Source organism: Oryx dammah, unplaced genomic scaffold (assembly GCF_014754425.2).
Source record: "Oryx dammah isolate SB20612 unplaced genomic scaffold, SCBI_Odam_1.1 HiC_scaffold_2, whole genome shotgun sequence".
In the NCBI taxonomy this organism is placed as follows: Eukaryota; Metazoa; Chordata; class Mammalia; order Artiodactyla; family Bovidae; genus Oryx; species Oryx dammah.
In genome coordinates, this window is record NW_024070186.1 from 97,705,647 (window position 1) to 97,717,870 (window position 12,224).

The 12,224-nt window shown below is 42.0% G+C and overlaps 1 protein-coding gene across 1 annotated transcript in view; it reads left to right on the top strand.

Annotated features, from left to right (window-relative positions):
* DRD3 (dopamine receptor D3) overlaps positions 1-12,005 on the top strand; it is a 58,999-nt gene extending 46,994 nt beyond the window's left edge. The window contains exons 5-8 of the mRNA XM_040224543.1: positions 2,249-2,445; positions 3,497-3,574; positions 8,116-8,461; positions 10,288-12,005. Coding sequence (XP_040080477.1) covers positions 2,249-2,445; positions 3,497-3,574; positions 8,116-8,461; positions 10,288-10,484 — 818 coding nt within the window. The 3' untranslated portion in view covers positions 10,485-12,005. The remainder of the gene's footprint in view (positions 1-2,248; positions 2,446-3,496; positions 3,575-8,115; positions 8,462-10,287) is intronic.
* The last annotated feature ends 219 nt before the right edge of the window (positions 12,006-12,224 follow it).

Consider the following 12,224-nt stretch of genomic DNA (forward strand, 5'->3'; position numbering starts at 1 on the left):
TATTAAGAAGAGGTGGCAAGAATACACAGAGGAACTGTACAAAAAATATCTTCATGACCCAGATAACCTTGATGAGTGTGATCACTCACCTAGAGCCAGACATCCTGGAATGTGAAGTCAAGTGGGCCTTAGAAAGCATCACTACAAACAAAGCTAATGGAGGTGATGGAATTCCAGTTGAGCTATTTCAAGTCCTGAAAGATGTTGCTGTGAAAGTGCTGCACTCAATATGCCTGCAAATTTGGAAAACTCAGCAGTGGCCACAGGACTGGAAAAGGTCACTTTTCATTCCAATCCCAAAGAAAGGCAATGCCAAAGAAGGCTCAAACTACCGCACAATTGCACTTATTTCACACGCTAGTAAAGTACTGCTCAAAATTCTCCAAGCTAGGCTTCAGCAATACGTGAACCGTGAACTTCCAGATGTTCAAGCAGGTTTTAGAGAAGGCAGAGGAACCAGAGATCAAAATGCCAACATCTGCTGGATCATGGAAAAAGCATGAGAGTTCCAGAAAAACATCTATTTCTGCTTTATTGACTATGCCAAAGCCTTTGACTGTGTGGATCAAAATAAACTGTGGAAAATTCTGAAAGAGATGGGAATACCAGACCACCTGACCTGCCTCTTGAGAAACCTGTATGCAGGTCAGGAAGCAACAGTTAGAACTGGACATGGAACAACAGACTGGTTCTAAATACAAAAAGGAGTACGTCAAGGCTGTATATTGTCACCCTGCTTATTGAACTTCTATGCAGAGTACATCATGAGAAACTCTGGACTGGATGAAACACAAGCTGGAATCAAGATTGCCAGGAGAAATATCAATAACCTCAGATATACAGATGACACCATCCTTATGGCAGAAAGTGAAGAAGAACTAAAGAGCCTCTTGATGAAAGTAAAAGAGGAGAGTGAAAAAGTTGGCTTAAAACTCAACATTCAGAAAACGAAGATCATGGCATCCGGTCCCATCACTTTATGGCAAATAGATGGGGAAACAGTGGAAACAATGGCGGACTTTATTTTTCTGGTCTCCAAAATCATTGCATATGTTGATTGCAGCCATAAAATTAAAAGACGCTTACTTCTTGGAAGGAAAGTTATGAGCAACCTAGATAGCATATTAAAAAGCAGAGACATTACTCTGTCAATAAAGTTCTGTCTAGTCAAGGCTATGGTTTTTCCAGCAGTCATGAGAGAGATGTGAGAGTTGGACTATAAAGAAAGCTGAGTGCCGAAGAATTGATGATTTTGAAGTGTGGTGTTGGAGAAGACTCTTGAGAATCCCTTGGACTGCAAGGAGATCCAACCAGTCCATCCTAAAGGAAATCAGTCCTGGGTGTTCATTGGTAGGACTGATGTTGAAGCTGAAACTCCAATACTTTGGCCACCTGATGTCAGGAGCTGACTCATTTGAAAAGACCCTGATGCTGGGAAAGATTGAGGGCAGGAGAAGAAGGGGACAATGGAGGATGAGATGGCTGGATGGCATCACCGACTCGATGGACATGAGTTTGGGTGGAAAACCTGCAGATATTGGAAAAATGATATTGGTGGACATATTTGCAGGGAAGGAATGGAGACACAGATATATAGAACAGACTTGTGGACACAGTTGGGGAAGGAAAGAGTAGAATGAACAGGGAAAGTAGCATCGACATATATACACTACCAAGTGTAAAACAGATAGCTGGTGAGAAGTTGCTATATAACACAGGGAGCAGAGGGGTGTGATGGGGGGATGGGAGGGAGGCTTAAGAAGGAGGGGATACTTGTGTTAATATAGTCATGGCTGATTTGTGTTGTACAGCAGAAACCAACACTACATTGTTAAGCAATTTCCCTCCAATTAAGAAATAAATATATTTTTAAAAGATGAATTAGACCTCCTACAGAGGACAAGTGGACAATGTGGGTGTCTGAGATGGGATAGCCTCCCCCACAGCTTAACAATCAGGCCATGAGCGCTAATTACACAAAAGTGATGACAGTAAAAAATGTGGGGCACAAAGAAAGTAAGAGTTGCTTCTGACTGAGAAACTCGGGGCAGGTAGCCTTCTCAGAGGAGGCAGCATGTAAACTGGGACATGCGGAGGAGGAGCCAGAACCGGCTCCCAGCACTTCTCAGACTTCCACTGTGGGCGTGATGGTGGAGACACCACACGTGATGTGGAGCCTATTCTGTGCTCGCCACTGAATCCCGTACTTGGCCAACGACTTTGCTTTCTCCACTTCTCTCACGCACAGGAGACCCCAGCATCTGCTCCATCTCCAACCCTGACTTTGTCCTCTACTCTTCAGTGGTGTCCTTCTACCTGCCCTTCGGAGTGACTGTCCTCGTCTATGCCAGGATCTACGTGGTGTTGAGACAGAGGAGACGGAAGCGGATCCTCACTCGACAGAACAGTCAGTGCCTCAGTGTCAGACCCGGCTTCCCCCAACAGGTGAGCATCCTGGAGCGGCAGAAGGAAGACACGGCCTCCCAGCCTCGTGTCCAGCAGTGCCTGCTTTTGCCTGTTCTGCCCACCGGGGACACACATCTGCCACATTTTAACCTGCAGATATTGGCTAGGCCTTGGAGGAAATCCAATCTCAACAGTGCATTGATAGTCTTCCCTAGAGCACCCTTTCTGGGCTTGTTCTGCTTCCTTTCAAAGTCTCTCATTGCCCTCAATGAGAGGGCTGTTCAGATATCACACAGGTATGAAATTTCAGTGTAGCAGCTTCACCGTTCACTGCTGCTGGGTTTCCAGGAATGACGTTTTGGCCAGATCATTCACATCAAGAATCACTAGGGGTCTGTTGAAATTTCTTTTCCTTTCTAGATCTGCCTCTGTGTCAAGGCGCTAACCAGCTGGTGGAATGGGATGCTGATGGCACGTTTTATTAGGTCTTTTGAGGCTCTGAAAAGGAAGTTCATTGAAATATTCCAATTGCTTGGGCTGTAAATTCTGCTTATTCCAGTGCCTAGTACATGGTTCAAGTGTATTCATTTGAAGCATGAATGGATACATACCTATCACTAGCAACTGCTAAGCAAGAGACAGCAGGGATATTATACAGCCTTTACCTTCATGGAGTTTAAAACCTTAGATAAGCAAATAAAACACACCTACACCCAAAATTAATGAGCAGCCCAAAACTTAATGGAATGTTTGCCAAAGTGAGAGCACATAAATATTAAATGCTGGAGAGGTTATGAGAAGATAAAGTCAATATGCTCAGAAAAGGGCTTCACAGAGTAAGAACTGAGTGTGATCTTGAAGGTAGGTCCAAACTGGACATCTAGATCAACCTGTAATGACTTGAGTGAGAATCATAATCTCAAACTGAAAGTCCCAAAGCTTGGGTGGAACAGGAATATTAGCCCCCATGAAATAGGAGGTCAGGACCCAAGACTGAGGATATGAACACATTGTATTCATATAGCATCATCTATATGACCCAACTATATAGAGCTTAACACACAACTGTTTCTCCTTCAATCCACCCTAGTCTTCGTGTCTACGGTTGCACCCCATTCGGCAGTTTTCAATAAGGGCCAGATTTCCATCAGATGCCACAGGGAAAATGGTAAGTAAGCCATGCCTTTGGTTGTAATAAAAGAATAAGAGACCCTTTCTCAAGACAATGGCTTGACTCGATTCTACTTCCACCCCAAAATGAATTTGGCCCCAGTTTCCTACTTGTATTTATGATAAATAACAAACCTGAGAATCTATCTAATTTAAGCTTCAGAATAGGCATTATCAAGTGATATTCCAGAAGCATGTGATTCTTGGGGTAGATCCCAATGTCTGGAGCCAGTGACTCTTAGATGTGTTGTGGAGTTTACTATCCAGAACCACCCGCATTAGAGGGAAAGGACATCACTGAAACAGACATGGGCAGAGCAAAGAAAAGCAGAAAAAGGAGACTAATGGGAGAATTTTGTGTGCCCAATTGCCATCAAATATGGGGAAAACCAAGACATTTTCATAGTTGCCCTGATTCTTATCCTTCCCATTCAAACCAGCCCTGACTCCCTAAGCAAGCCAAGTGCCAAATGAAGCCTAAAAGTGTTAGATAAAAGACCAGTATCCCTCTCCCTGAACTCCACAGCTAAGTAAATATTAAGAGTAAAGCTTCAAAAACCCATAATGATGAATGACAGAGGCTTGTTTAATTTCTGTATAGTTCAAACTCTCAGTCGTGTCTGACTCTTTGCAACCCCATGAACCACAGTACGCCAGTCTTCCCTGTCCATCACCAACTCCTGGAGTTTACTCAAACTCATGTCCATTGAGTTGGTGATGCCATCCAACCATCTCATCCTCTGTTGTCCCCTTATCCTCTCGCCTTCAATCTTTCCCAGCATCAGGGTCTTTTCAAATGAGTCAGTTCTTTGCATCAGGTGGCCAAAGCATTGGAGTTTCAGTTTCAACATCAGTCCTTCCAATGAATATTCAGGACTGATTTCCTTTGAGATGGACTGGTTGGATCTCCTTGCAGTTCAAGAAGTCTCAAGAGTCTTCTGCAACACCACAGTTCAGAAACATCAATTCTTCAGCACTTAGCTTTCTTTATAGTCATGTATAGTCACATCCATACATGACTGCTGGAAAAACCATAGCCTTGACTAGATGGATGTTTGTTGGCAAAGTAATGTCCCTGCTTTTTAATATGCTTTCTACATTGGTCATAACTTTTCTTCCAAGGAGCAAGCGTCTTTTCATTTCACGGCTGCAATCACCATATGCAATGATTTTGGAGCCCCAAAATATAAAGTCTCTCATCATTTCCACTGTTTCCCCATCTATTTGCCATGAAGTGATGGGACCAGATGCCATGATCTTAGTTTTCTGACTTTTGAGTTATAAGCCAACTTTTTCACTCTCCTCCTTCACTTTCATCAAGAGGCTCTTCAGTTCTTCTTCACTCTCTGCCATAAGGGTGGTGTCATCTATATATCTGAGGTTATTGATATTTCTCCTGGCAATCTTGATTCCAGCTTGTGCTTCATCCAGTCCAGCGTTTCTCATGATATACTCTGCATATAAGTTAAATAAGCACAGTGAGCATATACAGCCTTGACGTACTCCATTTCCTATTTGGAATCGGTCTGTTGTTCCATGTCCAGCTCTAACTGTTGCTCCCTGACCTGCATACAGATTTCTCAGGAGGCATGTCAGGTGGTCTGGTATTCCCATCTCTTGAAGAATTTTCCATGGTTTGTTGTGATCCACATAGTCAAAGGCTTTGGTGTAGTCAATAAAGCATAAGTAGATGTTTTTCTGGAACTCTCTTGCTTTTTTGATGATCCAGTGGATGTTGGCAATTTGATCTCTGGTTCCTCTGCCTCTTTTAAATCCAGCTTGAACATCTGGAAGTTCTCGGTTCATGTACTGTTGAAGCCTGGCTTGGAGAATTTTGACCACTACTTTGCTAGCATGTGAGATGAGTGCAATTGTGCAGTAGTTTGAACATTCTTTGGCATTGCCTTTCTTTGGGATTGGAATGAAAAGTGACCTTTTCCAGTCCTGTGGCCACTGCTGCATTTACCAAATTTGCAGGCATATTGAGTGCAGCACTTTCACAGCATCTTTTAGGATTTGAAATAACTCAACTGGAATTCCATCACTTCCATTAGCTTTGTTCATAGTGATGCTTCCTAAGACCCACCTGACTTCACATTCCCACCAGAATTTGTTTGGCTCTAGGTGAGTGATCATACTATCATGATTATCTGGGTCATGAAGATCTTTTTTGTATAGTTCTTCTGTGTATTCTTGCCACTTTTCTTAATATCTATATAGTTAACTAACAATTTTTACCCGGGCCTCATATAGCAGTTACAGACTCTTGCTGCAAATGATTTTTTTTTTTTTTAGTATATAGGAGGTTTAAAGTTACCTACAACAAATCCAAGGTCTGAGAAGGCTCCAAGGGCAAATGAAGGAAACATAGTGACTACATAGGAGAGATTGGAAAATCAAGAAGCTGGCATTGTCTGGAGTGTGGAGAATTAGATTCTGTCCTGCCATCTGGGAATGGAGGGCTCTGCCAGCCAGATCCCAAGGAGTCCAGTGTTTCTTCATGTCAGTCAGAGAGGTAGCGATAAAAGTTTGTAGAAAGAGCTGAAAAATATGCTCACTAATGTGAGAACAGGAAGAATCACTTTCCTTCTGTGGGACTGAATTTCCAAATCTGTGAAAGGGAGACAGGCTGCATTAGATCAGTGTTCTCCAATGTGAGATTTCATAAGCACTCTCAGAAATTTGTCCCTGGCCCTTTCGTTTCAGAAATAATGCTCCTTTTAGAAGATCACTAGATGTCAGCTCAGTCACAAATATAATCTTACAAATGGTTGGCTGGATACATCACAATATACTTATATTAATTATTAGAAAATTCTATCAAAATGAAAACCAAATTTTTAAAAAACATATTATGATAGAATCCCTACAAACACATCTGTGAGCAGTTTATAAAACATGAAATTATCTTGAAGGCCACTTGCATTCATTCATTCATTTATTCAACAATGTTTCTGAGTGTGTGCAGTATACTGCCCCTGAGTATTTGCAAGACTGATTCCTTGAACTAAGGAGAGACCAGTGAAAGTTCTTGGTTGTTGACACTGACTAACATGTAAAAAAGGAATTTACTGGAAGGATATCAAGGAGCTCAAGCTTAACAAGAAGGCTAAAGAACAGCTTCCAAAGATGCTGTTCATGCCTAAGGATCAGTCTGGGTAGAATAGTGAGGACACTGGACACTGACTGTCACCACTGCTAGATGAAGTCTAAAGTCTTGCTTCATGAGCAAGTTCAAGGTTGTAGGTGCAAATCTCCAACTGGCTGGGCTTGGTTCATGTGTTCATGAGCCAGAGTTCTAGCTGCCCTGTGGGGAGGTCAGGGAGAGTGAATATCTGATTTTCATGGCTTCAGTACAGGTGTTGGGGAATATTTCTTCTACTCAAGATTTACACGATATCTGAGTTTTCAAATATGGGAAGAAGTGCTGTTGTTGAGCACACACACATCCTCAAAATACCCAAAACATCTGCATATCATCAATTTTCTACTCTGAGTCTGCTCACCCCAAACCTATTTCTATTTTTTTTTCTGTTTTATAAGTGAGGCTCAGAGACATTTAATTAACTTGCCCAAGGATGCATCTAAGTAGTAGGAAGCTGAGATGAAAATCCTGAGTTTCTAAACTTTTTGTTATTAAAAATTTCAAAAGTAAAAAAGTAAAAAGACAAATATAACTAAGCCTTCAGTAGCCATCAGCCAAGCTCAGCAATTATCAGCTCATGGCCCCGTCTTCTTTCAACTACATGCCCACCTACATTCATATACACCACTGGATTGTTGTGAAGCAGATCTCAAACATAATAACATTTTAACCAAAAATAGGCTATAAGACTCTCTAAAGGATATGGGCTCTTTTATAAAACATATAACCACAATACCACATCACACTAACAAATTTAATAATAATTCCTCCCTGGTGGCTCATATGGTTAAGAATCTGCCTGCAGTGTAGGAGACCCGGGTTCAATCCCTAGGTCAGGAAGATCCCCTGGAGAAGGGAATGGCTACCCACTTCAGTATGAGGAATCTGGTGGGCTACAGTACATGGGATCACAAAGAGTCAGACACGACTGAGCAACTAACACACACACCGTGTTAAATGTTTATTCAAAATTTCCTCAAATGTCAGGTGAATTTTTATAGATGGTTTATTTGCATCAAAATTCAAGTAAGACCCATACTTTGCACCTAGTAGGTGGTGTTGTTGTCATTGCAATTTATTTGTTGAAGAAATTGAGTCATTTGTCTTGTACTTTCCCATATTCCACGTTTTTCTCCTTACCTCCTAATGGTGTCATTTAACATATCCAGGTCATTCTACCTCAGAAAGTCCAGGCTATAATTCTGTGCTCCCTTCCTCAAGGGATTATTGTGATTCTCAGATGTTCTATATGTGGTAGGTTCTTTTGGTTGTAAAGGCACAAGCAGATATTGTTTACCATAACTTCCCATGAGCCCACCATTCTCAGAGGCCCCCTCTGTAGGTTTCACAGAATGATGGTTTCTTTTTCCTTCATTGCACTGTTTCCGTTTCAGGAACATTCAGAGGATAAACAATATCCCCAGAAATGTCAGGACCCACTCTTGTTACATCTACAGCCCCTCTCCCCTGGCCAGACACACATGGAGCTGAAACGCTACTACAGCATCTGCCAAGACACTGCCTTGGGAACACCAGGCTTCCAAGAAGGAGAGGGAGGCTTGCAAAGGGAAGCGAGGACTCAGAACTCCCTCAGCCCTACCATGGCACCTAAACTCAGCCTAGAGGTTCGAAAACTCAGCAATGGCAGGTTATCGACATCCCTGAGGCTGGGGCCCCTGCAACCTCGGGCAATGCCACTGCGGGAGAAGAAGGCAACCCAGATGCTGGTCATTGTGCTTGGTGAGTTTGAGTCACGTGAAACTGGGATAGCTTGGATTACGTTGGGTTAGGCTGAATTCAGTGGAGCTGGTGGAGGATACTTGGGTAACCATATTTAACAGAAATTGGAAATCCGACAACTTTAATACTTGTAAGTGTTAATATTTATAAATGTTTAGAATGTAAAGAGCTTGTGAATACATCTTAATGCTGATGGAAATTCAAAACACTTAGACTGAAATTTATGAAACCAAACAAGTCACTTAACTGAGCTGTGTTTTGCGTCTATCACTTGGAATTATAATGGATAAACCAAATAATAAATAAGACAACAATTCAATAAAACCATCTGGCACATATTGGATATTTACTAAATGCTTACCTATTTTAAAATATTGAGGGGGGAAATGAGGATACAAAAAGACTACTGTCATGATATTATAATATCTAGATTAAATATAGAGAAAAAAGACTGAAAATTAATTCACTGATGTCAAAAGTGATTGACTGTATGCTGCTGCTGCTAAGTCACGTCAGTCATGTCCGATTCTGTGCGAACCCATAGACAGCAGCCCACCAGGCTCCCCCATCCCTGGGATTCTCCAGGCAAAAGAACACTGGAGTGAGTTGCCATTTCCTTCTCCAGTGCATGAAAGTGAAAAGTGAAAGTGAAGTCGCTCAGTTGTGTCCGACTCTCAGCGATCCCATGGATTGCAGCCCACCAGGCTCCTCCGTCCATGGGAGTTTCCAGGCAACAGTACTGGAGTGGGTCTCCAGTGCCTTCTCCAATAGTGGCTGATTATTTTACTTTTTTTACTTTTCCATATTTACCAAGTTTTCCGTAATGTATAAAACCAGAACTAGTTTTTATAGTAGAAAAATACAAACTTTATTAAAATAAAGAAATTAAAAATTGATAAGTTGCAGATACCATATAGAGTTAGTTAAGGTAACCATATCCTGTTCCAATGAGTCAGTTCTTTGCATCACATGGCCGAAGTATTGAAGTTTCAGGTAACCATATTTAATAGAAATTGAAAATCCAACAACTTTAATACTTGTAAATGTTAATATTTATGAATGTTTAGAATGTAAAGAGTTTGTGAATATATCTTAATGCTGATGGAAATTCAGAATTGACTCATTGGGAAAGACCTTGATGCTGGGAAAGATTGAAGGTGGGAGGAGAAGGGGATGACAGAGTATGCGATGGTTGGATGGCATCATCAACTCGATGGATATGAGTTTGAGTAAGCTTTGGGAATTGATGATGGACAGGGAAACCTGATGTGCTGCAGTCCTTGGGGTTGCAAAGAGTCGCACATGATTGAGTGACTGAACTGAACTGTATCCTATTCACTGTCAGAGACAAGCCCCCAACTTGTCATATCTTAGGGACTTCTCATATCCAAGGAATCCCTACGTTAATCTCCTTAACAGCCTTAATTATGTCAATTGCATCTTCAAGGTCTTCCCCTATCAATGCCAAGAATCATATCTTGCATGGACAGACATAAAATAAACATTTGAATTGAACTGAGAAGTAGACAAGGCTAATGAAGAATTATCTAAAGATCAAACTAGAAAACTGATTTGGGAGCAAAGGTCTAGGATGAATCAAAGATGTAAGGATCTAATTTTCTCATCTAAAAAAAAAAGAAAGAAAGAAAGAAAGTGACTAATCATACCTGTTTCATAGGTTTGGTGTAAAAAATAGAAGTTTAAAATTAAAATTAAACTTGCAGCACACTGGCTGCCATTAAGTAGACAAGTGGGACTCATTTTCATGCTGCAACAAAGGAAATAAACAAATCCCTGACCCAGTTTTTTTTCCCTTTGCAACCTAGGGACCTTCATTGTCTGCTGGCTGCCCTTCTTCTTGACCCATGTTCTCAATACCCACTGCAGAGCATGCCACGTGTCCCCACAGCTCTACAGTGCCACCACGTGGCTGGGCTATGTGAATAGTGCCCTCAACCCCGTGATCTATACCACCTTCAACATCGAGTTCCGGAAAGCCTTCCTCAAGATATTGTCCTGCTGAAGGAGGATAGGAGAGAAGACTCCTTGTGCCCACCTTTAGCTGCCAGGCCACGGTGCTGCTGGCCAAGACCTGCTCAGAATGATGGTGCAATGTTTTCTGAATGAGGAAGGAAGATCCCTGGAGCAAGGATGTCCCTGTGTGGCAGGTGTCACCAACTACTTCTTCCAGAACAACATGTTCTACCTCCCCAGCTAAAATCTGACTTCAGTCTGGCAATCTTGAAGTGGTTTAGGGCCCCTGAATGATAAGCAATAAGTCAGAGAGAAGCTGATAGAACACGATTCTACACACAAACACAATTGTCATCAGAGGCAAGATTCATTACAGTGAAGGAAAACATGAACAGAGCTCATAATTTTCAGCTTGCCAGGGGTCCTTGAAATCTCAGCCAGTAAACAATCTTGCAGACAGCCAGTCTCTCTTCCTTCAAATTTCTAATTAACTGTTAGGCTAACCTTGTACTTTCATGGGCCCACTCTCTCTGGTCATTCCTTTCATTCACTGCATCCTAAAATATAACAGCAAGGCCAGTGCTTCCACCTCTCCATAGACTGACTGGCTACATTTAGCTTGGGAAATTCCTCATCCTGAGAGAGACATGGTCCCACACTGGGACCTGGGATTCATCTTAAACCTTGCTACCCCTGTATTTTGGGCTTCCCTGGTGGCTCAGTGGTAAAGAATCCACCTGCCAAGCAGGAGACATGGGTTCGATCCCTGGGTCAGGAAGATCCCCTAAAGAAGGAAATGGCTACCCACTCCATTATTCTTGCCTGGGAAATCCCATAGGCAGAGAAGCCTGGTGCGCTATGGTCCACGGGGTCACAAAAGAGTCAGATATGACTGAGTGACTAACAACAACAACCTCTGTATTTTAGCTGCAGCTAAGAAGCCCCTTTGATTCCATTCCCTTACTTTCAGAGTGTCAGCTTCAGAGTAATTCGAGGAGCGAGTGGAGTGACAAAGGAAGGACAATTCTCTCTATAGTATCACTATTGAAACGTATGGTTCAGAACAAGCTTTGGATGTGCTTTTCATACCCTCATGTGAGGTTTTCCTACGCAGACATCTCCATCTCCTTCCTAACAGAGATCCAATACTTTCAGACCCGGAAACCCATTGAGTAATAAGTGTCCACAAGGTGCCATTCATCTCCCAGATTCTGGATATATGACAATGAATAATACAGCTCCTGCCCTCAAGGCGCCCACCACCTGCTCCAGTGTTTGACTGTTCACTTGTCTCAGGGTGGTAGGGACTCACCTAAGCTACCAGAGGACCCCGGAACTGAGACCAAGTAGCTGTCCAAAGTCATTATAAGGACAGTCTTTGAAAAGTCCTAATGCAGATGCTAAACATTATCCTCCAACAATTTAGATTAAAGGTATAATAGAAACAATATGTAAATGTCATTCAAAATTGCATTTAGAAGAAACTTAATATTCTCACATTTACCTTTTCACCTACAGAAGCTCTTTCTTTGATTACAGGATCAATAAAATCTGTGGATAATTTATGAAACATTATCATCCTGAGCTTCAATAAATTTACTGTTAAGACCTGTTAGTGCATAGGCATGACAGATATTTGCTGCAATGCTGTTAAAACCTCAAAATGCACAGGAACTCTATATGGAATCCAAGGCTTCCTTTGCCCCTTCTTATTCCTTTAACCCGTAAGTGTATATAAGGAGGCAATATACACCCGCCCCCGGGCCGCCCCAGTAAATCAGTTACTGTT